Below are 27379 nucleotides of genomic sequence, written 5' to 3'. Positions count from 1 at the left end.
GTTTAAGTTTTTTGCACATTCATTTTGTGTAATTAAAAATAAACAATCTGCAGCACAGAGTAGACTCCTTGGTCTTTAATATTGTTCTGTATGGATCTCATCCAACTTCTATTGATTATTTTGGAATGTTTCCCATTTATTTCACTGGAGGAGGATTAGATATTTAGACTGCAATGAAGGAATCGGAGTACCAATCTACGTGTAACTTTGCAAAAATCCTGGTTGAATTCTGGATTAAGCCTTGATCAAATGTATCTCCTTATAACTATGGATTAAGATATTTTCAAATTTCACTATTACAAGATCAAATTTGGATTTTGCTTCTTACAGACATTATTGCTATTTAAGCTAAGGAAGTGTATTACAAAAGCTCTCTCCTCCCTGCCATCCTTCGCTTCCTTCCAAGAATACCTCTTCTATTTTCTGTGCATCATTGTTTTGAGATGCAGATTTTCTCTGGTCTCTCTCTCTCTGGTGAAAAATGTTTTGATCCCCCCATGATGGGTCAGATAGCAGATATATAAGATTAGAATAAAAAGTAGAAAACTCTTTAGTTCATCTGTAATATATGTTACATAATGAAATCAGTTGAGGAGGTTTAAAATGCATAATTTTTATTAACACCACCCCCCCCCCCCCCCCCCCCCAATCTTAGATAAATACTGAGAAAGTTCTGGAAGGTGGTAGTATCATTTTTTATTTAATCTTGATTTAATCTGCTAATTAATTGATAAATAAGAGGGACGAGACCTATATTTTGCTCACTTCTCTATGATCCTAATGTCTGTAGGCAAGAACAGGCCTCTGCTGCAGAATGAGCAATTAACTGAAAAAGGTTAAAAGGTCAAATAATGTCTTTGCTTACTGAACTGGCAGTAAGCAATATTACTGTGTGTAATTTTGCGTGTGTTTTTATCTGTCTGTGTCTGTGCACAGATAGGCAATTATATATATATAATTGCCTATAGCTTTGACGTATATTTAGTGCAGAAGTTTAATGTTACTGCATTCATTCACATATATCTCAGATATCAATGAGAGATCTTAAGCATGTGGATGTAATTGTACTCATAGTGTGTGGAGGTAAGACTGTGTATGAGAGATTTTTAAAGACGACCACAAGCCCAGCTCAGGATACACTATGTTTCTTGATTTTTATATTCATGGCATGCTCTTAAATTAAACTGTAGCAGGACTTAATAAGCTAAGACAATTTCAAATACAGTGTTTGAGAGCATTTAATAATTTGATTAGAGTAAAGATCCATTTTTATGTCCAAATGATTTCTGTGGAAATGCGTGCTGTTGAATGTAAAGCAAGGCATTCAGTCTGAAGGAAGAAATTTACTAAGTCGGAGTTTCTATCAGAGAACTGAATTTCAAGGGCTAAGAAGGAAGGAAGAATCACAGAATCATTGAGGTTGATGGACCTCCTGATGTCATCTAGTTCAAGCCCCCTGCTCAAGCAGGGGCAGAGAGAGAGTTGCCCAGGATCCTGTCCAGTTCTGAATACCTCTATGGATGAGGATTCCCCAACCTCTCCGGGCAGCCTGTGCCAGTGTTTGACCGCCCTCACAGTAAAAACGTTTTTTCTTGTGCTCAGCTGGAATATCTTGTGTTTTAGTTTGTGCCTGTTGCCTCTTGTCTTGTCAGTGGGCACCACTGAGAAGTCTGGGTGCCTCTTTATTCCCTCCCATCCAGTATTTATACACATTGATAACATCTCCCCTGAGCCTTCTCCAGACTGAGCAGTCCTAGCTCTCTCAGCCTCTCCCCATATAAAAGATGTCCCTTTTCCTGGCTTTTCACTGGATTCTCTCCAGTAGCTACATCTCTTGTACTGGGGAACCCAGAACTGGCCCCTTGACGTGTGGCCCCACCAGTGCTGGGTAGAGAGGAAGGATCATCTCCCTCAGCCTGCTGACAACATTCTTCCTTTTACAGCCCGGGATGCTATTGGCCGCCTTTGCTGTGAGGATGCATTGCTACCTCGTAGTCATCTTGCTGTCCACCAGGACCCTGAGTTCGTTCTCTGCAGATGCTCCTCTTTCCAGCTGGCTGGTCCCCAGTGTGCAGTGGTGCCTGGGGTTATTCCTCCCCACACTTTGTGCTTCCCTTTGTTGAACTTCATGAGGTTCCTGTTGACCTATTTCTCCAGCCTATCGAGGTGCCTCTGAATGGCAGCACACCCGACTGATATATCAGCTGCTCCTCCTAGTTTTACGTCATCTGCAAACTTGCTGAGGGCACAATGTTTCCCATTGTCCAGGTAATTAATGAAGAAATTGAGTAGTATTGGCCTCACTATCAACCCCTGGGGTACACCACTAGTGATTTGCCTGCAATGGGACTTTGTGCCACTGGTCACACCCCTCAGGGCCTGGCTGTTCAGACAGTTCTCAGTCTACCTCGCTGTCTGTTTATCTAACCCATACTTTGTCAGCTTATCTGTGAGAGTGCTACAGGAGGCAGTGTCAAAAACCTTACTAAGGTAGAGGTAAACAACATCCACTGCTCTCCCCTCATCCACAAAGCTAGTCATCTCATTGTAGAAGGCAATCACGTTGATTAAGCATGATTTCCCCTTTATAAATCCATGCTGGCTACTCCTGATCACCTTCTTGTCCTTTGTGTGTTTGGAAATGCTTTCCAGCATTAGTTGCTTCATCACCTTCCCAGGGGCTAAGGTGAGGGTGACCAGCCTGTAGTTCTGTGGATCTTCCTTCTTGCCTTTTTTGGAGAGAGGACTGACATTTGTTCTCTTCTAGTCTTCAGGAACTTCTCCCAGTCGCCATGACCTGGTAAGGTAATCGAGAGCAGCATTGCAATGACATCAGTCAGCTCCCTCAGCACTCCCGGGTGCCATTCATGAGGCCCCATGGACTTATGTATGTTCAGTTTATTTAAGTGCTACCCAACCCGGTCCTCTTCCACCAAGGGTAAGTCTTCCTTGCTCCAGACTTCTGGTCTCAGGGGTCTGGGAATCCTGAAAGTCAGTCTTACCAGTAAAGACTGAGGTGAAGAAGGCATTCAGTACCTCAGCCTTTTCTGTGACCTTTGCCACCAGATCCCCTGTCCTGTTCAGCAGCAGGCTCATGTTTTCCCTACTCCTCCTTTTGCTGTTTATGTACTTGTAGAATCTTTTCTTGTTGCCCTTCATGGCCTTTGCCAGATTCTACTTCAGGTGAGCCTTGGCTTTCCTAATCCCATCTCTGCAGAATTGGACAGCATCTTTGTACTCCTTCTGGGCCATCTGCCCCTACTTCCATCTCTTGTACGCTTCCTTCCTATGTCTGAGTTCAGTGAGGAGCTCCTTGCTCATCCATTCAGGCCTCCTGCCTTTGATTTCCTATTTGTCAGGATGGACTTCTCTTCAGCTTGGAGGAAGTGATCCTTGAATATCAATCAGCTCTCCTGGAACCCTTTTCTCTCTGTATCCTGTGGGATACTTCTAAGCAGATCTCTGAAGAGATTAGAGTCAGCCCTGAAATCCAAGGCTGTGGTCTTGCTTTTGCCTTGCTCCCTCTTTTCAGAATCCTTAACTCCACCATCTCATGGTCACTGCAGCCAAGGCTGCTCCTGACCATTTCTTCCTTGTTTGTACGGATGAGGTCCAGCAGAGCACCTTTCCTTATTGGCTCCTTGATCACCTTTGTCAGGAATTTGTCATCAATGCACTGCATAAATCTGGATTGCTTGTGCCCTGCTGTGTTGTCCTTCAAGAAGATATTAGGGTGGTTAAAGTCCCCCAGCAGGACGAAGGCCTGTGAATGTGAGACTTCTTCCATTTCTTTGAAGAAGGCTTCATCTACAGGCCTTATCCTGATCGGGAGGTCCTCAGCAGATACTCACTACAAGAGCATGAATGTTGGTCTGCCTGCTGGTCTTCTGGTCTTCGCTCTGAAGTTCTCAACTGGCTCCTGACCTGACCTCTGACAAGGCTGAGCCCCTCTCACATAAAGTGCAACACCCCCTCCTTGCCTCCTAGGCATAGGAAAAAGTGCTTAATGGAATACGAGCTAATGAACTAGATTTGTATAACTTTTAAAATAGAGAATGGTCAGGTCTGTTAGGTGAGATGAAACAGAAATGCTTCTCCCCACACTGTCCTGTGTTCGTGGACTTCCCTTGAGATTAACATGCTCAACTGCTCAGGGGGAAGAAGTGGGTCCTGCCCCCTCTGAAAGGCTTCGCTTGTCCCAGAGCACAACAACCAGGGTTGTGGACGAAGGCAGCCTTCCCTTCTGCTGTTCAGTCACTTCTCTTTTAGCAGAGTATGAAACGTATCCCATTAACTGTGAAACAACAAGCAGTTATGTCACATTTACCTGTGTCTGTCACTTGGTAAAATAATGTTGAAAGTGGATTTCTGTGCTGGAAAAGCCTTTTCAATCCAATAGTACTGGATTTCAGTATGCTAGGTTAAAGCTGTACGTGCTGAATGTGAAATATTTTACAGAGTAGATAACTGGCTGTTTCACTTCATATTAGAAATAGGCAAGGTTAGTGACTGATGACAGAATAGAGGACCCAAAAACTCAGAAATAACAATTTTCCTAACCATCTCTAAAATAAAAAATAACAACTAAAAGCACAGAATAAAAGCCGTAATCACTTCTAGCAGGAAGAGGTTGAGACAATTAGCTCTTTTATGTAGAGCTAATAAGTTTTTAAAATGGAATTTTTTTATAATGAAATTCAATTCAAACCCCCAAACTATTGAATTTTATGAATTACCTTTTTTGTAATTAAATTGCAGCTGAAGTTATAAATTGGTGGTTTTTTTATGCCCAAGATTGAAAGCTTCTGACTTACTTCTAGATATGAAAATGCTTTTGACCTTTGATAATCTGGCAAATTGTTACTTATTCCCTGATTTGATATTTGTCTGCATTCTTCCAAAACAAGAGCATTGTAAAACTGTGAGAAATGTTGGCAACTTAATTTTACTTGAAAACTGTAGGTCTTACTTATGCAGTTATGTCTTAGTTGTTGGCTCTTTCAACTGAGACTAAAGTACAAGATGGAGGAGGAGGGCAATCCAGTATCTGGGTAATTAGCGTTTCCTGTATGATGGGCTAATTTCTATTTCCATGTTTCTTGTATGATGGGGTAATTTCTATTCCCTTGTTTATGACTGAGAAAAGGAGGGAAAAGATCAGCTTTGTAGAGACGAGAAGAGACTGAGTCATTATTTGGAGACAGAAATGAGTGAAGGGAAACAAAAGACTGACAAACAAAAGTATTATAAAATAAAAAGGGAGTGCAAACCACTTGCTGCTTCAGGTTCAGTAAGATATCTTCAAAGTTCTTGGCCCCTTTGCCATATATTGAAACTAGAAATAAATGAGTATGGACAAAGAAATGTAGATAGAGTTTTCTTTCATTTTGTCTTTGGAAGATTGATGGAGTATATGAAATCACTGTGAGTTGAAACAGTACATTGAAACAGAAGAAGGCTTTCATTAGGGGACTTCAAAGCAGCTACACCTGGAAAGTATGATTGATTAAAACTTTGATTTGTGTCAATACGCCTTCATCAATAACACTTATTTTAAATGTTAAAATTTGTGTTACAAGTACAGTAAGCACATCTTACAAGCTGTGAAATGTATGCCACAGGATCAATGAGCAGCAAGTAGGATTTGAGGCAGCAAGAACTGATAAGCACTTGCTGTTTTCTTTGGAGACGTGGCAATGGATGAAAGAACGGTCCTTTCAGATCCTTTACTCATCCATACATGGAGAGAGGATAGTCTTGTTTTGGATTTGTGCAGGTGTTTAGTTTTTGCTTATTTATACAAAATGACATTTAGCATTTTAATAGCAACTTTCATTTTCAAAGTAATTGTGCAAACACAAGCAAATTAATTCTTTTAACACACCTATGAAGTAAGTAAAGTTATTGCAGTCTTGCAGACATTAAATAGAGAAGGACAAGGATCTTGCCCCATGCTATCCAGGAAGCCATTGCAAACTGAGTTTTAGAAAACAGAGCTTTTCTTGCTCAGAGATAAATTTTCTTGTCATATTTACATATATTTTGTGATATTTTCTCTGAAAGGGAACAGGAATGCACATTTTTAGACCTTGTTCTGTCTCTGTGTGTAGTTATCTTTTAAGGAAATGATACAGTAGCTCTGTTTCAGTATTACAGGTAAGTATGTTACAGGGCACCTTGCCAAATCTATTTGAAGTAGCCTAAACAGTGTTTGGATTGTATCTGCTGTGTCACATCCTTGGGAGAGGCCTCAATACACAAATAAATGTGAGTTTGGGTTGGAGCCAGCTTTGGATTCTAGAAGAAAAAAAAGGGGTAACAGCCATGAGGTTGTGACGAGCTGTGGAAGCACGAAGGCTCTGAAAGCTTGTTAAAACATTCTCAACCGCTTTCATGTTAGCTATTCACTATTTTGTGGTAAAAAGAAATAAACCGAAACTCTACCACATCGTTTTTGACATTTTAAAAAAATGTTAAGAAGTCAAATTTCCATTTCTTCACAAGTATAGGTTGTAAAGAGTTTTTTTCCTTGATATTTTTAAATAAAAACACTTTGAGACTCTGTCTTTGAGGATGTATAGGAAAATTCAGATGAAACAGAACTGAAACGGAAAATTCAGTGATAAAATTTGACATGCATAAAATCTCAGTCAAGAGACATGTTTCCATACAACTTTTTTGGTTGTGTGCTATGGGAATCAGTTACAGAGCATGCAAGCGTAGGAGACTCAAACTGGAGATACCTTCTATGTTCTGAGTGTCAGCTCACTAGCAGGCAGAACTATGAGAAGATTGTGCATGTTTTCTGTTTTCATGGAAATAAGCTGCCTTATTCAGTAAGGAATGGCTGTCTGCAGCAGGCATTAGGACAAAAATCACATAGTGCTTCCTACATTATCACTGCTGAAGAAGAAGGTTATAGTATGTGCATGTTGTAATGATATCTTGGATGCTCTGAGACATAATGTGATAAAATTGACTGGTAGGAATTCCCCAAGTTCTGTAGCACAATTAATATACTCTATCACTTTTAAAATTGTTCTTGTTCCTTCTCTGTGTCCTACCTCCAAAACATGCAAATGCTATGTTGTTAATATTTTTTTTTATTAGAACATACTATTATTATGTAATTCCACATAGGAGTAATGGTTATACAGGTCTTTTATTAGGACTATGCAAACAAAACTGTATCATTGAATTAAATGTAAAAAATGTGAATCATAGTTAAGTGCACTCACTGTAATATATTTCTATGAAGTACTTCCTACCACAATCATGTATGGGGAAGAGATGATTAATGTGGTCTCCAAGCAGCATGACGTGGTCCCCAGTCTTCAGTTTCCATTGTGTTGTCTTGGCAACATTGCGCAGAATCTTCTCGTGAGTATCCGGAAGGATGGATTTTGCAACTGAATTCTGTTAGCTAATTTTTCCAGGTTTCCACTACAGAACTGTTCTTTAGGTGAATTACCTTGTCAGTATAGACCTCTATCTCCCCACATTTGACAATTGTACTCCAGATTTTTTTCTTCAATCATCTTCTGCTTTGCCCCATTCAAAACTGTGCAGATCAGTCCAGTGCATTCCTTAATATGATGCATTCCAGTCCAGTGCATTCCTTTAATATGGTGACATTTTCGGACCAAGAGGCAGCAGGAAAGGTAAACTAAACAAAGGGTGGCTGTTTAATTTGTAGCAAAAGAGTCAATTCTTGGAAATTTTTTTTTTTTGAGTGCCAAAAATTCAGTTCTGGAGTTATAGAGCCCAAGAATACAGAGCTGAGATGAAACAAATTTCTTCCAAAGTCCAGGCTACTGGTTAGGTTATCAGGTGGTGCCTCAGTGTAGGTACAGTTCATGCTTTTTGAAGATGTGAGTATCCTGTCAAGACTAGGATCATATTTTTTTAGTGGAAGTTCATATCCTGCAGAACAGTTCTACAGAAGTGGGAATTACTCTGCAGTAACTTCTGCAGCTCTGCAGCCCTGAGTTAGAGTCCTCTGAGCATAATTTTCTGGATAACTGAACTTATAACAGGTATTCATGTAGAGGAAGAGGAGAAAAGTGGTCATTTATCATGTCTCTACCTGGGGGCTTGCATTCTGTCCTTTAAGGGTATGAACATAAAGATTGTTTCAGCCATTGTTTGCTGCTTCGTAATCAGACTTGTGCAGATGTGGACTGCGTGTCATTAGTTACAGTAGCTCGTCATTCCTTCAGTGTCATGTTAGGACACCCAGTTCAAACAGGTTTTTGGTTGTCCGTATTGGAGGAGAGAGAGGAGGAAATTTTTTTAGGGGCCACGGGCATTGCCAAGGCAGAGGCTGACCTTTCGGTAGTGTGTGGCTGTCTCATTCTGTACAGTGGCCTGTACCATGAGCTTCAGAGAAAGGAAAAAAGAACAGAACTTCAATGTATTTTTTATTTGTCTGTTTGGTCAACCTGTGTCAAAATCAAGGAGCTCTTTCCTAACTCCTCCTGATGATTGGCTTCTTTCTTGAGGTTGGAGCATTGTTAGTTCTTGCAATTTTTATCTTATGATAATTTAACATAACTGAAGGGAGTGACATGGATTTAAATTAGGAATTGACACTCTTGTGCTTCTAATGAGCCAAGTAATTGGGGCTAAATAGCTTTGGGGGAGCCAACCAGCCCCTTAAATCTGTGAAGAGCAGTTGTCCCTCTCTGTGCCAGTATTCCAGTCATGTTACCACTCAGATGTGGAGGAAGGCGGGGGGGAACCTGCCCCTCCTCAGCGTGGGACATGGGAGCCCTCAGTCTGTGCCTGCATCCCAGGAGCGTGCTGTAATTGCAGAGACAAAATTTCCTCTGCCTCACTCTCCTTCCACCCCACCTTAGTTTTTGTTGAAGGGGTTTTGTTATGATATGAACTATATGGGCAGTCACATAGAGCATTAGAATTACAGAAGTATCTTAAATGAGCCTTTATTTGTAAAGGTGGAAAAATTGCTTACTTGTGAAAACATTACCTCGGAGCATCCTGTTTCCAGGCGGGCAGAGAAGAGAGTTAAGCAATGAAGACTGCCAGTGCTCAGAACTGGGCATTTTATTGGTATAATCCGTGTTAATCTAATGGTAAAGCATTGAATCTCTGCTCATGCTAACACAGTTTAGCATCTCCATCATATATGATTCGTGACATGCCTTAGTAAAATGGGTGATGTTGCTTCCCTGATTGTGTTCCCTTCTGTAGCGTTTCAGTCTTAGTCATCTATACTCATCTTTCCAGTCTTGAATTTTCATGAGCTTTCTCTGTGGAATCCATGTGACGAGCATTCTCCTTCAGAAATTTAGGCTGTATTTGCTTAGCTAAGAGGTATTTTTTACAGAAATGTCTTGTTTATTACTATGTACTGCTTATGTGTGTGTTGGACATGAAAGGATGTATGTCTGGATTATATACATATTCTCCAAGGTGTTTTTACTTTGAATGAATCATTACAGCTGCACAGGTTTGTTGTGGTCTTCAGTGCTGTTCACTGTCTCCCCCATTTCATGAAGTGTGTTTTCTCCTCCCTAAATGTTTCTCTTTTGAGGGTTATTTCAGATGTGCATTTCACATGGCATTCAGTTCTCCCATGCATTTTGGGAAATGCACCACGTTGCAAAGAGGATACTGGGTCGGAGGTGTTGTGGCTTGAAAAAAAGATGGATCCCTTTTGTTTTTATTTATGGAATTGATTACAGTTTGGGCATGGTTAAGTCAGTAAGCACACTAGGTCCTTCTGGTAAAAAAAAGGATGCACCTCTGTTCTTTAAATTGCTGGGAAGGTTCTCTTTGCCTCCTGGCTATACTCTTTTCTTCCCACTGGTCAGCACCTCCTGTCTTGATACAAATTCAGTATCAGCTGTGCCATTGCCACTCTGTCTCATTTGCGCTGACATTTTCTAACTTAGAATTGATAGAAAGTGTGTATTAAGCTTTTCTGTTCCCATTTGACTTCAGTTTCTCAGTGCTTATTAATCTTAATCTTTTCTGATTGTCTTTCCACATGCAGCCGGGGACATGCATTAATATGAATGAAGTATTATAAATGTTTTCCTCCTTTTTAGAATTTCACTGATGTGGTTTAGATGACTGAAAAAAAAAAAAAAAAGGAACTGTAAAGCAGCCTGAAGTTACAGAGCTTAGCCATGAACAATGTTTAGTATGCACTGAATAGGCAAATGAAGAAGAGGGGACACCTTTAGGAGTGGATATGTTAAATAAGAATAATGCAGTCTCATCTGGCTGAAGTAGACAAGCTGTGACAGCACCTCCAGTATGTATATGTGTGAAGATGTTACAGGTTGCTGATCTCATTCTTGTCACATGGCAACTGCTTTTTCTGTTGCTCAGAGAATAAAGTCCTTATTAATGTAAAGTAGATGAACTTCCTGATGATTTAAGAACAGGAAAGCTAGTAGTAAGCTGCATGGATCTAGTGCATGGAAGGAATGGTCCTTTGCAGGATCTAAGGCTGCCCAGTGAAGGTAGAAAGAGAGAGAACAGGAGTTTCTAAGATGTTAGACTCTGATACAGGAAAAAATATTGAAATTGCACAGTAGTAATTTTATCTGTCTTTTCCATCTTGGCAGTATTACTATGCATACAATATATTAAGATACCCCAAAATGATTAAACAGTAAATGGTTAGCACTGAGATGTGTAATTACTTTGTATAATCTCCATTTATCTCTTAGCATTTCTTTATGTATCAGTTATGATGTTACAGTACGAGGAAAATAAAAATGTGAAATTCAGCTTTAGCCTGAAAATATATTATAATTCACTGCGTTGCCCAACTTAACGCATCTTTAAACATGCCATCTGACATCTTCAAAATATGACCAAAAAGCTTTCTATTCTCCTCTGATTATCTTGGCTGTCATTTTGCTATAGGCAACTTACAAGATGTGTATTATAAATTACCATTTGGAGGCAAAAGGGCCTGATGTACTTACAAAATGAATGCATAAACTTCTGGTGCTTTATGACTAGCTTGCCAGTTCATGATAACTGAACTTATTTCCTTCTTTGGTTTTAATACTTGTCATGGCCCACCAACCTTTAACTAAGCTCGTTAGAGCTTCTTTACATTACATTTTGTACGTTTATTCTGGAGATTTTATTTGGATGTGCTTTGAAATCTTCAGAGGCCTTGTGTATATGTATGATAGCACAAACAGCACAGTTTGTAAATACGGTCTGTGTTTGGATAGGACTGTGAAGGCGAGCCTTGAGGGAATTTTAATGGTTTTGGGGATTTATTTTGTTTTCAAATGAGTGGATTGAATATAGCAATGGAACGGTTATACAAGAAGTATTTGGCCTTCACAAGTGTAATATGTATTCATGGTAATAGAAGCATTATGACTACAAGTGCTTTGAAGCATTTAGAAAATACTAAAAGAATTGCTGGTTTCTCTTCTGACGTTAAATTCTAAGAATAAGCATGGAAACTCAGCTACTTTCAGAAAATATATTCCTTTATAAACAAAATGGATTTTATTTTGAGAAACAGGCTTCAGATTTTCAAATACCTTTAGCTTATTTTGTGATTTTTTTTCTCCTGTGCTTCTGTACACTCACAAGAAATGAGGGAAACACTCTGCTTCTGGCTAGCTGTACACAGCTGTTGTTGTACATGTATTAATATGGCTCCACAGCCAGGTTAATACTAACATCATAATTCCTAGATTGTGCAAACAAGCTTGAAGCTGTCATTCTCAGTGCTGTATATGTGCATAATAATATGGGAACGCTTGCCCATTTATTTAAATGTTAATATACTTTAATTAGTGCAGCACTGAATCTAATGCAGTATTTCCTTTTAAAGATTGGAAATAGTGTCCCAGCTGAGGTGGGAGGCATTCATCAATACCACTGCAGGATAGGATCTGATATAAAGTTAAACCAATAGAGTAACTACATAGATGAGCTTTCAGAAAGCTATTTGTCACTGAAACTTGGTTTCAGAAAAATGGCCTCGTTTATGAAAGCACTTAAGTGTGTACCTGTGTTGCATTTGACATTAAAATGTAAAGTGATATCCTAAACTGTGAATTAAGACTAAATGGACAAATTGATTGTGGGGGAGGAAATACTTGTGATACTATTCCTGTTTTAAATGAAACATACTGAGATAAATAGCTCGGCGGTGGCAGTGTGTAACTGGGTGTGTGATTTGTGAGCGGTCTAAGCTTATGTAAGGGCAAACCACCAGTGAAAGAGTGAGTGGAGCATCCCTCCTTCAGCTCTGGCACTGCCTTTGTACCCGTCCTACCATGCGTGTGGCCGCGTGGCAAGCAGAATCAGAGCACTGATTTAGGCAAAAACTAACCTGGCTGAAAGAAAGAATAATATGTTTTTTTTTTTTTTAAACCTGAATCAGTTCAGTCCAATCCCATGTAAAAATGGGGGAAAAAGGAAGATGGGAAAGTACAGCCAAGGTGTAGAAGGATAATGAGACCACACTTTTTTTTTTTAATCTTCACTGATATGCATTTAAATTAGCTCAAGTCAACTGTGCAGTGTCCAGTTGTGCATTTTAATTACAAAATCATCCTTCTTCATATAGTGGATAATGAAAATGAATATGGCTGTCACATTATTGTCCCTTTTAGCTATTGTCTGTGCTGTCTTTCAGACAATAACCACTTTCTGTGGTGTCTGTAGTGTATGGCCCTGTTGTTGATTGAGCACCCTTGGTGCTACTGTACAATAAAGAATATAGAGAATAAGGAGAACTTCAAGTGGAAGCGAATACTGAACAGCAAGTATTCATAACCAGAAAAAAAGCAAATTTTTGTGCAACGCACTGGTCCTATTGTACAAATACAGCTGTACTCGAGAGTCTGTTTAATTAACAGATCTTTCTGGTTTCCTTAGTCACCCTTTAAAAAAGGAATTGCTTCATTTCCTGTTTATATCTTTTCCATGTTTTCTGAGTGAAGTTTCTACATTACAGTTTCAGAGTAGAGAAAGTTAAGTAGAGGTTTTTTAAGGCTCTGTATACAATTTAACCAAGTGAGAAAGGTCAAATTTAATTTCACCTGAATGTGAAGAATAGGTAAAAAACACTGTTGTTTTTCCATGAGGCTTACAGTTAACTTGTAGAGGTTTTACACTGTTTTGTAGAGTACTAGTGGGGTCAATGAACATGTTTTGCAGCCATCCCACCTCAAGGTAGCAAATTGTTCTGATCTTCTGCCAAATGAATGTAATCTAAATTGTAAGCAGCCTGATGGACAAGGTCATGCTGTCATGCTTTAGATGTGATAGTCTCTCTAAATAATATTTGAGCAAGAAAGTCTTAACTGAAATTCTTTCCAGTTGGTTTACTGCATATTCTTTACCCTAGCCTTACTGAAGTTTGTAAGGAGTTGAAAAACTCCTTGTAAGACAAGTATGAAAATCTTTATTACAAATCACTCAACTTGCATACCCCACCTAAAATTTGATACTTCTTGGGGGTTTCTCTAGGATAGACCCCTGCTACTCACTTACCATATTTTGGCATTCTGTATGCACCTGGTATGTATTGTGTTGATGCTGCATGTGCTTAATTCACAAGGGGAATAGGTGAAGAATGCAGTCAGATGGAGGAAAAATAAATAATTACCATCACTGTTCAAGAATTTTTCTGCTGCATCTGTCATACTCCTCAGAAATAAGGGGTGAAATGAAATGCCAAATGATGCGTGAAAGAGTTTGTGAAGTTTCACTATTAGGCAGCAAAGCCTTTCACAGTTTAGGATGACAGATTGTTTTTAATCTAACCTAATTGTACATAATGTGTGAAATGGATTTAATTTCAGACTTGCTTTCTGGCAGTTGGTAAAACTGAATCAGGGAATCCTTAAGAATTTAGAGTTCTCCAGATTCTTCAGTCATTTTGTCTCCTTGTGGCTCCTCTCACTTTTCTGTTAAAATTTGCTGCAGTACCCTGCTAAATATATTAGAAGATGAGAATTTCAGTAAATATAAGCTCCGTCATTAAATTTTACTTCATTTGATGACAGGCTTAAGCAAAATGAAGAGGAAATGAGTAAAATGGATGGGGAAGCTCATGATATAATTATCATAGATCTAACCAGTAATTTTCACTAGCCTTTACCCTTAGAAGGTGCTAAAAATCTTGGCATATCAACATATACTAACAATGTGGGTGCAGCTATACTGTGGACTTTTGTGGCAGTCTGCAAGCTGACAGCCCAGCGTCACCCATCACATTGTATTGGCGTTATCCAACCTCTTCTCCTCTGCCCTTTAGTGCCCTGGGATAATAGTGGCCAGGTGTCATCACCTTGTTTTAGTGTTGATGGATAATTAGCATCAGACTGTTTGTAGTTAAATACTCAGCACTAGCCAGGTGTAGTTGGTCTTTCTACACATTAATACTTCATCATGTCTCATGCACCAACCTGGAGCTGAGCAGAGAACATAGATCTCTTCCAGGGAAGAGGTGAAGAAAACTTCAGGGCAGAATTATACAGTGGACGTTTTTGAGTCCTTGCTGAAGTCATGGCTGAGCTGTACTGTACAATTACGTGAAATTATCTTCCAACACCAGTAGCGTAAGACTAAAGTGGTGCTTGAGCTACCAGCCTGCAGCATGGCTATCTAGACAAAATTTGTCAGGGTTAACAGTGCTAAATTACAAGTTGTGAGTGAGGCCACCTACTGCTAGTGCAGTCAGAGACTTAGAAACCTGCTTGGGTTTTAGCGATGAAGAACTGACTGGGAAACTGGCTTCTTTGCTCTGCACAGTCATATGCTGAAGGATGAAGGAAATGAGGTCTGTATGAATACTTGCTGATCTGGCCCCTGAATCTTCAGGACCCTCCCAGTACATATTATTTCTGTGATATGTTAGATTTGGTTTTATTATAAGGAAGCAGTATGGTATGCTGTGATGCAGATTTTGAGTGCTGTAATTCATCTGGTACTGTGTTTTTTTGTTCCTGGATGCCCAGTAATTGTTGCCGTACTAGAAAACATGTTACTGTGACTTTATTGAAGTTTTCATTCCACCCTTTCTGGCATAATTAAATAACCAGTGTGGAGGGAGCATGTGTAGGGAGTCTCTTCAGAGCTTCATTCTTGCTATGTGGATGGATTTGTAATCAGTTGCTGCCTAAGCTTTCTCTCTTTCATAGACCCTCTTCTCCTTTTTACCAGTGCTGTCTTGTGCTGTAGTAATGCCTTTAATTCCCCTCAACCAAAATGACAACTTTGCCAGGAAAATGGCTCAAAACAGCACTGCCACGGTGAGAATTTAGTGTATTATATTTATTGTATTCATTAATGTGTTAACGTATGACAATTGCTCCCTTTTCTTCTCTTTTTTCTCCTGCTACATAACAACTTCCCACCTCTTTAGTATGCTTTGTGTCTATCCATTGCATCCTAAGAAATTCAAAGCAGACAGCCTTACATTACTCACTTAGTGCAGCCCAAACTCAAATATTAATGTCAGAATGCAGCGTATTTTCCCTAAGTACTTCCTACCAGAAAATAGAGTATTTCAGCAGTGTGACAGTCTATTATGTTGAGGAACATGAGACACTGTCTAGAAATTATAATGTATCAGGAATGTAAGTGGTACAGGGCATCTTTAAAGTCATGAGTTATTTCAAAACTGTTTATTTTGATTGAACTTGACTGTTGACTGTGAATGAGCAAGGCAATTTTGAGCACAGAACTTACTAGCTGTTGCTCTGTATCATTTGGCAGAGCACAGCTTCTGCAAGTCAGGCACATAGGTGGGTGGAAGCTTTCTAATGAATAAAGTCAGGCGTAGCCTTACAGATTCCCCTTGCTACTCACAAGAGTGCACTTCTTCCTTCTGCATCAGCAGCACCTTCTCTGGCATAAGAATTGCTTCCAGAGGTGCAAATGCAACAAAAATGCCTGTATTGGACTATTTATTAACTGTCCAATATAGCTCAATAATGTTGAAATATGGCTAAAATAATGTCTTTCACTTGCATGTAGAGTGGGACAAAACAAAGAAGGCCACATCTTTAAATTTCGAGGGCTATTTCTTTACATCAGTCCTTCTCCTGAAAGTAAAAGTGTAAGGAGGGACTTGGGACACTTTAACAGCTATGATTTTAAGATGATCTCTCACTAACTCTCTCTTCCAAGTCTCAGTGAGATGCTTTTCATTATTCTCGGAGGTATATGTATTCATTCCATTATAACTCAGAGCAGATGTTGAATGTAGTTGCCAGACTAGTTGTGAAACATTGCTCTTCGGGTGTAAAACATTGCTCTTCTAAATAGCTGTTTCATTGTCACGTTATAAGGTGTTATGCAAAAAGGAAATTGGTTTTATGATCCAGTTGTCCCTGAAAAGCCTTCCACAGCCGGAGGGTGAGCTAACTGGCTAGCGTAGTGAGTGGAAGGTTAGTGCCTAAACATTTGCAGAAGGGACTGACTGGAAGACAGATCTACTCTTCTGTTCCTTACATTAAAAATACGCAAGTTCCTAAAGACTTCAGCATTGTGAATCTGTTGAGATGCTGTGTATTCATTTCAGAGAATCTGCAACGATAAACAAGTGAGGGTCAGGTAAGGGATGTGTGTTTGTGAATTCAGAAACCTGATGTAAGGTGTAGGTGGAATACAATGTTGGTTTGACAAGCTTTATCCTTCTTCAAACTGTTGCTGTTTTAACTTTCAGACCTGTGTCTTGTGACCTGCATATAGGTCCTGACTTGAATTGTAAAGAAACCAACCTTAATTCAAACCAAAGATTCTTAAGCAACTTTACTTACTGGAAATATATAAAAGGGCCACACAGTACTTGTATTACACGTAATTGGTAAGGAAAATTTCTCATCAGTACTTAATTTTTCTGTGTTCTTCTGGACAGTGATGGCTTCTTGTCAGCAGGATTTTTTAATTGAATTCCACTTCCAAGTCAGACTGTTTTTTCTGTGATAAAAAATGCTGTCCTAGAAAGGGGTTGCTGTTTTCTGATAGGTTTGGGAAATTGATATTTCAATCCAGCATCCTGTTTGGAAGATATGCATTAATTTCCCAAGAAATGTACAGCACAAAGATTCATGCTATCCTTTGATAGTACTCCTTTGTGCTTCTACATTGTAAGGGAATCTTTAGCATTCAGGAACTGTTAATCTAACACAAAGAGCAGATGCTTTTGGGATTCCCTGTCTGAATTAATATCTGGTCTAGGCACCAAAACCCCATTTTTTTTTCATGTATTTAAAAAGTCTTACTGTCCCATGGGAACTGAATGTACAGCTTAGAGATTAGAGCACTGGATGAATATGAAAATGATATATCCACTGGTAACTGAGAAGACAATAGAAGAAAAAGCAGCAATTCTAAAGACCTATTCGCAAAGTTTTAGAACTTGTGATTCTTGTTTAGAATAAGTGGACTTTCACTCAGTTTTATTCGCTGTTGTCTGAAAAGTAGGGACAAATACAGACTAATTAGTATGATGAAGTTTCCTTTCTAGTTTATATTGTTTTCATTAGCAATGTATCAGAGAGTCAAGCAAATCCAAACTAATTTTCAGAAATTTCAGATTCTCCCTCTCCCCTCAGGGTTTTTTGATTGAGAGCCCTTGATTAGAAATGTTTGTCAATTCCCAGTTCATGCAAATCTCACTGGTACATCAGGTTAACAGTGATGCTGTGTTCCCTACCTCTCAGTAGCAAACCCAATTACTATGTTTGGGCAATAGGAGAATACCCTTCTTACCTGATCTGTTACAGCATGGTTTTTAGCTCTTGCCATGCAATATGTAAAGCAAGATATAATTCCATGATGCTACTTCTTTTCTTCCTAACGCAGTCAGAAAAGAAACTGTCCCTTCCACTGTCTTTTCCAATTCACTGTTCTCTAAGAAAAATACCATTCTTCATTCTGTTCTGAGGAAAAGAGGAAGAAAGTCTTCAGTGTAGGTACTGTGCAGAAAATGAAGCTCCCGAACTGTTGAATAAATTGTGGGTTTCTCTTCCTGCAACTTTCAGTGTGATCATGGATGGAGTATGTTAGATCATTTTGATATTGTGTCGCCACTGTAATTGTAGGTTGGGTATTCTGCTTGTTGGAAGAAAAGATCAGGATTCAGGATCATGCGGGGAATGTGCATTATGTAGAAGAAGGAACAGGGAAAGTTGGGGAAACAGCTAAGCAAAATTTTTAGCCTGTCTTTATTAGCATTGAGGGTTGATAATTCTCATTCTGTGTCCCACAGCTGGAGTTAGGCCCTAGCTTAACTATGCTATGTTAATGCTAATTTTCAGCGGCTTACTAACACCTAACGTAAACCCATCACAAGTTTCTGTGATTTTGTTCTTGTTCTTGCTTCTTTACCACTTGAGTAGTCATTTAACAACTTCTGAGGTGGCAGATGAATGCTAAGGAAGCTGAGAAAATTCACAGCAAAAACCACTGTAATTTCCTAATGCAAGAGAACTGAAAATAGTTTTGACCGTACTGATCAGATATAAATATAGAGCTGAAGACAAACCTGCTTTGTTGTGCTGACACTTGAGGGTGGCGTGGACTATGAATTCCAGGCCAAGTGACCTGAGACTTGGGACATCTCCAGAATAAGGCCATGTTTTTAAAGTAATGGTCTCATACTGTGTTTCTGCTAATATTTACAACTACCTACACTTTGTTTTATGTGGCTCAGAGTTACAACAGCATTTAAAAGTAACTTCTATAGATTTTTTGCTTAGAGGGAAAGAGAGAAGAGCAACTTGTCTTTTTTTCAAACTTAGACTCTGTGTTATATGACTTGGTAGTTTTTATTCTTCTTCTACAATAACAACTCTTGTAGTATAAAAATGTTATGTGAAATTGAGCTTGCTTAAGAGAAAGAGGAAAGTGAAATGGGAGGAATTTTTAGCTGCCTAACTAGGGGATAATTAGGAAGGCATAGGCATTCCAGGAGATATTTGTGCTGTCTCATTTGGAAGCCCCAAACAAGGTATTTTACGCTGGCGCTTCAGCGGGATTCCAGACCTGCCTTCCATGGGCTCCGTGCAGGAGCACAGGCACACAGTGCCAGTGTTCAGCGTGTCTGTTGGCAGTTAGGTGAATGAATATCTTCGTAAGATTAAAAAAACAAGAGACGTTTGTCTTCTCACATCTCCGCCCCCAATGCACTCCAAAATGCTGTGGTTAGTAAAACTTTAATGTTTGTGGGTGGAAGAGGAGAAAACATCTGGATTATGATCACAAAACCTTGCAGCAGTTTGAATCCCATTCCTTAGGTTGTTCTTTTTGAGTTTATTTTGGCAACACTGAAAATGTAGGTCTGACTTTTCTACCCTGTTTCTTTTTGAGCCTTTTTGTTACCTGAAATAGTTCCCACCAAGAAATACTAGTGAGATCTCCAGGACTATAAAAGAGCTATTCCTGCCTTCATTATTTACAGTAAATTTTGTTAGGCACTACCTCTTCTCTGATCTTTGTGACCAATATTGTCATGGAGAAGATTTGGCATTTATTCACCTTCCAAACCTCTGAATGTGTAGCTCCAAAATAGAACAACAGATGCTTTGGTATTGCTTTACAGCAGTAAGGCAATCAACCAAGAATGGATGTATGTTTTTTTCTGGATTTCATTCTTCCCAAGGATATTGACTCATGAAATAACCCTTGAAGTACATCTGCCCCGCACAGTATTTCTATCATGGCTTTGCTGTAGGCAGTTTCTTAATGGCATGGTATGACCTTATACCTTTAGCAGAATAAACTACAGGTGTAATACAGAAAGTGTTTATTTCTGACTGTCTTCTATGGAATGGAAAAAATTCCATTTTGAAGAATGCAGATTTCTGTAGTGAACTTACATTCATTAGATAATACATAAGAGCTCCTGAATTCTAAATCTTCCATTGGTTGTCTGGGATTATTTTATTTTATTTCATTTTATTTTATTTTATTTTATTTTGATGTGCGGAACTAGAGGTAAAACTTAGAACCAATAAATACTAAATGACACTAAGAACAACCTTAACTGACAATATTTGTGTTCTCTTAACAGAATCTGGTTCTGCAATTACTGCTTCCTGTATTGGTTTGGGGAACTCTACAACACCTCCACCTGGACAGGCAGGAAAACCAGTGCCAGGATACAATGGTAAGACTGTGCTAAACATGATACTAGGAAAGGATATTGCTTATATTCCAGAGTAAGTGCTCTTTAATTTTCATACCTCATAGAGAATGCAAATTACAGTCTTATTAACACATTTTCCTCTTTCCTGTAACAAGAAGCTCTGCTTTTTTGTGTTGTGGAATGTGATTGTGACTAAGAAATTCAGAGTTACATTTAAGAAAACTGATCAGCTACTCATACCTTTCTTATAAGAAAGGGCTAGCACATATTTCTACACTGGATATAAAAAAGATAGATATGAAAAAAATACTGTGCTTTAAGGCTTTTTTTTATAGTTGCACTGTTTTAAATGACCAGTAGTAAAATTTGTATTGGCAAATCAGGAAGAAAAACATTAGTAATAACTATCAGCAAAAAAGGGAATGTTAACTAGACAAATAATTGCTGTAACTTACACTTTGAGTGTTCTGTTATACCTGTGTTTTCAATTTTCAGAGGCTAAATAGTTTTGGTTTGGGAGATGTACATCGAAAAATTATGTCTCAGAGATACATTGATTAGATTGATTAGATTTTTTTTTGGCCCTACAATTTTATGAGAAGTATTCTGAAGTGCATAAAGCAAATTCTTACTGAGGTCTGTGTCTTCCACAAATACATCATAGTGAGCTAACAAGCAGGTTGACAAGGATATAAATCTTCTATTTGAACTCATCTCATACTTTCTTGAAGAAAATCAGTCAGGTTTCTGCCTTTTTGTACAGGTATACGGGCTCATATTTGAGAGAGTTGTTAAGCACATTATCTTTCAGTACTTGTGGAGCATTTTTACTTCCAACTGGGAGAAATGATAGGCTATGGACCAACATTAAAAGGTTGAGAGCTCATTGTCTGGAAGGTGTTTGCATGCAGAGGGTGCAGCCACAGGATTAAGAATGCAAAAATATTTTCATACCTGGGAAACCTGATTTTAATACAGTTTTCAAGAATTACTTGAAGTCCAAAAAATAATTACATTAAAAATCAAACCATCTTCAGGAAAAGTTGTTACATCACTGGGCAGAAAGAGCTAAGCTGTTTTTTCTTCTAATTACATACAAGTGGAAGTGAACATTAAAGAAAATAAACATTTTCAGCAGCTCTGGGTTTTGGCATTTACAGTTATGGCATGAAGACAAGCAGTAGCTTAAAAACAACTTTAAAACAAAGCTGCGAAGTTTGTCCAGAGTTGTAATAAATAGGGAAGAGTGAAAGAATGTAATTGCATCACACGTGTTATCAGATGATAGTCATGCCTAGAAAAAAGTATGAGTAGGAAGAATATTAAAATTTCCTATGAATTTTTTGGAACATCGGGCCTAGTGTAAGTAAAGAATTTCTTCAGACAGAATGAAGGAAATGTCTTTAGCATGCCTTAAAAGGGAAACATACAATGAGCACTAAAATTCACTAACAATTTATGAAAGAACTTTACTTCTCTCAGTCTTTGGTTTGAGGCCAATTATGTCCTGTAATGCAACCAGTCATAAAATAGTGGATCTTGAAATTACCCTGTACTGGCAGCTGTCTTGCTGTCACCCACATCTGTTTTGATGTTGTTTTGCTGCTATTACTATATTAATTAGAAGAGATCCTTATGCCATTTAGAAGATAGAGTCTGTATTTTTAGATGGTACATGCAACTGTTAATGGTTTCGGACATTGCTAAAGTTATGTTGTATTTATGCTGTGATATAAATAGAAAGTTTCAAAATCTACTTTTTTTTTTTCTAAACACAGCTGAATTCTTTCCTGTCACAGTATTGCTAAAATAAACTGATTTCTTTGCTGATTTTTTAGAATATAAAGAATAAAAGCAGTATTTAGTTATGATATCAAAGTGCCGTGGCACAAATTGCATTTAAAAGTGAATCAAGATGCCATATTAATTTCTAGCTCTGTTGCCTCAAATCAGACATTATATTGTGCTTTCCCTTTGATCTACTTGAACCCTTTCCAGATAATTTCATTGTACTGTTTTCAAACTGAAGCAAGTCCCACATTTTGAAGAATTAAGTCAGTTCTTCAGTAATTCAGGAGTGAGCAGTATAGTACGTTTTTTAACATTGAAATACACTGCTTGCAAGGAGGACAATAAATGCTGGAGTTGCTACCTTGATAATAGTTACAATAAACTGATTAGATTTTACTTTAGTATAATAAAAATAGGAAAAAATGGGAGAGAAAGCATCGAAAGCTACATGCGAGTGGGTCTTTTTCATTGTGTGTTCTGAGCCTAAATTCTCTAAATCTAACAATACTACGTTCTTATACATGTTCTACACCATCTAAAATATATAAGTAAAAAAAAAAAAGTGTTTACAGATTATAAATGGGTTTTATTTATGCCATTCTTGCTGTTTTTCATAAGTGTCTTCTGTGTGTCCGTTCATCCTTTTGATTTCCTATCCCAGTTACTCCTTCCAAGTCACTGATTTGTAAAACTGGCCTTGCGTACTTGCTTGTGTCTATGTGCTGAGCCGTTGCTTTCAGCAGGCTCTTCAGTTGCTTTAAAATTACCATCCTTTTTGAAGGAGTGGGTTCAGCCAGAAAGAGTAAATTACAGACGTTGGCATTGTTTGGACAGATAGGGTATGATATTACTCATAAGAGTGTTAGCAGGGTTTTAATCAGAAGTCTGTCATCTTCTTTTCCCCATTTCCTCTGGAACTTTTTAATACAGAATGTAAGATTATTTGTAGTAATTTAGATTGAGCTGAACATTGCTTTCTTTGCTTGGGCAGGCTTCAAAAACCATGTTTTTAAATCCTTGTCAGCCCAGTCTGTCAAAACCTTCCCTCCCTGTTTTTCCATGGTTTAGTCATTTCACTTTGTTTAATTCCATGTATCACAGGCCAAGCTGATACCTGCCATTCCTTCCTTATGCCCACACCTTCAGATAGAATGGGTGGTTGTAGTAGATTTCCCAGGTGACTGCATGGAAGAGGCTATTGCAGGTGTTCTTCCTCAGAAACCGCAGTACCAGGACATGATGCTTTCACTGAAGGTGATGGGCCAGTGTCATCCAGGGAAGAAGCTTCTGTTGAGGTCTGGATTCTTCGCTGTCCTCTAGCATCACCTGCTCTGTGGCTTTGGGTGGTTCACGAGTTACTTTACCTCTTTGTGCTAGAGGAGAATAAGCCTTGTCAGCGGGGGAGCATTATTCTGGGTCTCCTGAGAGCCTTTGAAAACCAGACACACTTACTTACTGCTAATAGTATGTCTCATGTTAACTGGGTTAGCCTCCAGTAATCTTGGTTGCTACTTCTACTCATGTTACCTGCACACTTTTTCTTGGATTTGTCATGTATCTGAAGGGTCCTTTGCTATTTGGAAGTTTAGATTTTCCAGCATGAAGGTATCTTTTAATTATCAGCTCTATGTTTTTTCCCTTTTGGGACCTTGTGTAATTTCTGCTCCCAAAGCACGAGTATTATTTAAGACTTTTTATACTTAAGGCTGAATGTTAATTAGGTCATGAGATTATCCAGTTTGGCACTCCCAAATTACTTAATTCCTTTTGTTCCTTGGTGTATTGCCATTCTGAAGTGTGACATAAGTTGTTATGCATGAAGAAAGATGCTGTCCTCCACCTGAAAATACACTACTTACCAGAAGTCCTCTTCCTATATTACTTTTTTACAGTGATGATTCTGGATGAAAATAAGGAACCAGTGAAGGCGAAGACTTTGGGAAATATTGTGGTAAAGTAAGCAAACTAAGTATCTTAGAGTTGAGAAGCTTCCCGCGTGGGTTGATTGTCTTTTGACTGAAGTTTTTATGTATATGTATTTATATAAAAAACAATAATTGAAGTAATGAGGGTTGAAAAGCATGCCTGTCTCTGATATTGATACCAAACTGCCAGAACATTTTACGTCCGTTAATGTTGAAAAATTGCAGATGAACTTGTGTGAGTGAATGAGTGTGGATTGCTGTTTTTTTTTCTTAGACTACAGCAAAGTTTACCATTTTCTTAATTACCAGCCTGTTGGCACAGGATGAAGCCTTCCTGTTGTGATGTATGAGCAAGATATTGAATCATTCTCTTCGCTGTGTTATCTTTCAGTTTAGTAAAATAGTACAGCAGTGCAGATTGACATGCTTTGGTTTACGGGTGTGATGCTGCCTCCTCTTTCACTATCTCCTAATCCAAATTGATGCACGTTCTTAGAGGGAGAATGTATGTTTTCTGTTCTCTGTAAAAGCAGCAAGATGTCTCTGCATGTGCTTTGCATGAAACAGTGTTCAGTTGTGGTAGTACTTGGACAAAATACATACAGGAAAAGACTCCAGCAAAAAGAGAAAGAAAGAAAAAAAAGCCCTGCTGTTCATCATGTAGGTGATTTTTAGTACCATTTACCAGACTCCTGTCAGATGAGTTCCATAAGCTTTAATATTCTTTTTGAAAGTACACCTTTCTTAGCACCTTTTCTCGGATAAAGGAGCCTCTGTTTAGATAACATTGTGAACATCAGTTACATTTCTAATATCTTACCTTCTGCCGTCTCACTGTTGACAGAACATTTCCTTACTTCTGTAGATCTCGACAGGCTGCTGCTCCCCACAGCCCATGCCAGCTCTGGATTCTGGATATTTCACAGGCTTTTAGGGAAATGGCATTTTTCTGAGACAGATACCTACTTTGTGTTTAACACGTTAGCTGTAGTCTTCTCTGTTTTCAGTCACAGAAAATACTTCAGCTCTGAACGCTTCCTAACTGCCAGCAAATACAAGTCCCAAAAGAAATGCATTCACCCACTTCTTCTGTCATAAAATTTAGGAGAGTTTTGGTAACTCAGAGTCTTCACTGCTTGCTTAGATGAATGGAAGGAAATATGAAGATTAGCATTAACCTTCAGTGAACTGAAATTCTGTCAAAAGCCAAAGCGTTGGGAGAGGTGTACCAATTCTGATGAGTCGTTGAAGACAGAAGTTAGCTGAGGATTGAGGCAGTGGCCACGTGAGCTGGAGATGAGATGCGCGAGAGCGACAAGCACCGGAGCGTGCTGCAGGCGTGCGGCGCTGAAAATGCAGGCTGGCTGGCTGCAGAGCGCTTCCTTGGGAAGGTACAGAGGTTTTTTGCTCAGCTGTACTACTGATCTAATGTGACTAGACCCCTGTGGAGGCTAAGACAGTCTCACGTTAAGTTATTGTACTGTGTGACACAAACATTTGTTTTCAGGATGAGGTCTATACCCTGCCTAATTTTCAGCATCTTGGGCTAAGCCACCAGACACACAGGCACGTGTTTAAGTGCACACACGATCTCCCCCAAAGCAGCAGACTTGTATTTAGGCGTAGTTTTCCTGTGACACATGTAAGATTGTGCATTCATTCCATTGCTGAATATGAATAATTAAAATTGCTCCGGGCTTTAATAAGCTGTGGTTTGCAGTATCCGTAATCCAGGTCAGAGTGGAGGGCTATCTTTTGAAGCTCTCACCTCTGTAGTGCCTGATGCCATAATAAAACGTAAGCTTGTAATCAGTGGAGAGAGAGAAAGGTATTTTGTAAGAAAATTGATCCTAGCCGTCTTAGGCATTTAGCTAGGATGGAATAAATTGCCTACCTGTGCCCCTGTCTCTCCACTGACTGCAGGAGTAACACAGCTAGCTTAGGGTAGGTGCTTAGCATTATCTACCAAAAGCAAAATAAAATGAACTCCATCCTTAGCAACTCTGCCAAACAACCCGAATTACATCTACTAACAGGTAATGTTGGTAGATGTGTGCATACGTTTCTGAGTCATTATTATCTTTAAGTGCGGGTCAGGAGTGGATATTGCCATATTAGAAGATACTGTTTGGGCTTATTGTCAAACTCTTAAAGCCAGAATTTATTTTCCCTAATGTGGCCCCATGTTTAGGCATTTATCTTAAGGGATTACAAATGTGTTTATATATTGACTTTTGTTGTTGTTGTTTGTTTTGTTTTGTTTTGTTTTATCTTGACTTCTGCTGCAGTCAAATAAATTGATAGGGAAAAAGGGGAGATTTTTGGTTTTACTTTTGGTTTGGTTTTTTTTTTTCATTGGATCACTCAAGAAAGAGTAATGGCACAGGGACACTATTATTTTATCATGTCCATATGTATTGTAATGTCCGTTCTGAAATAGGGGGGAGAGCAGGGGGGGAAGAAATTAAATTGTATCATTAACATAGTTGATATGAAACCAAGTGTGAGGTAGGTTAACTATCACCCCTCTTTCTCTTCCAACCTTTTTTCTGACTTACTCTTTTGAGACAATAGGCTCTCTTAAAATTCATTCTGCAGCTTAACCAAAAAAAACCAAACCCCAAAACCAAGGCAAAGGTATTGATCAGCTTTAGGAGGCCAATTGTGGATTTTTTTAACACTTCCAAGGTTTCAATCTGTGGACTGTTAACAGAAGTTGGTTTTAGGATATTATGGTTTGCAGCGTCTTAACATTTTGTTCCAGGTTTCCTGGTAAGTGACAACTTTCTGCAGTGTTCACTTGGTTTTTTGGGTCATAAAAATCTCTGGCCGTTAGGTTAAGGCATCACATTTTTTTTTTATCTTCTGCATCATTCAGCTAAGCAGTTATTTAGCTGTAAACTTTTTTCATTTTTTGATTAGACCTAGTTTTCAAAAAGCCCTCCTGCAAAGAAGCCTTTCCGCTCTTCATCTCTTCAGCAGGCTTCTACATGTACAGGCCCCTTAAAAATAGTGGGGATCATCCTTGTTACTAGCAGTGTTTGTTGGTCACCCCAGGGACATGTCCCCATACAGCTGGAAGAAAATGGGGGAGTCAGGATAGTTTCAACTATTACTCTGTCATACACTCAGCAGCAAAATACGGTGTACCGTTTTAGAAAAAAACAAAAGTGTTTGCTTTATCTGCAGCATATGTGAGTTGAGAAGTATTCTTCAGTATTTCTTGGAGAGGAGACTGGCCTCACACTGCCTACAATACCAGCTGTGCAAAAGCAGTGTGATGCTGCTGCTCTTCGTTATTTTTATCCCAGCCTAACTCCCCGTACAGACTATTGGGGGCTGCTTGAGGCCCGTGGTGCTCATAAGTTTAGTATTTAAAATATGCTTGCAACATAGTTTTAAACTTTAATTTTATCCTGCAGGAGTCAAATACTTTAGATAAGTAATTCTTACACCTAATTACTCCATCTTTCTGCCCCAAGTACATTCTTTTGTTTACTCATCTACCAACTGATATCGGGGTTTTTTTTTTTTTCATATAACCATC

The 27379-nt window shown here is 38.8% G+C and overlaps 1 protein-coding gene across 2 annotated transcripts in view; it reads left to right on the top strand.

The window, feature by feature from the left end:
* Positions 1–27379, top strand: part of ACSS3 (acyl-CoA synthetase short chain family member 3) — a 92457-nt gene that overhangs the window by 49893 nt on the left and 15185 nt on the right. For both annotated transcript variants that reach the window (XM_030003005.1, XM_030003004.1), the window contains 2 exons: positions 20042–20137; positions 23800–23863. In XM_030003005.1, coding sequence (XP_029858865.1) covers positions 20042–20137; positions 23800–23863 — 160 coding nt within the window. The remainder of the gene's footprint in view (positions 1–20041; positions 20138–23799; positions 23864–27379) is intronic.

This window comes from Aquila chrysaetos, chromosome 26 (genome assembly GCF_900496995.4).
Source record: "Aquila chrysaetos chrysaetos chromosome 26, bAquChr1.4, whole genome shotgun sequence".
Taxonomy (NCBI): Eukaryota; Metazoa; Chordata; class Aves; order Accipitriformes; family Accipitridae; genus Aquila; species Aquila chrysaetos.
Note: the sequence above shows the minus strand (reverse complement) of the source record. Positions and strands in the feature narration are given on the sequence as shown.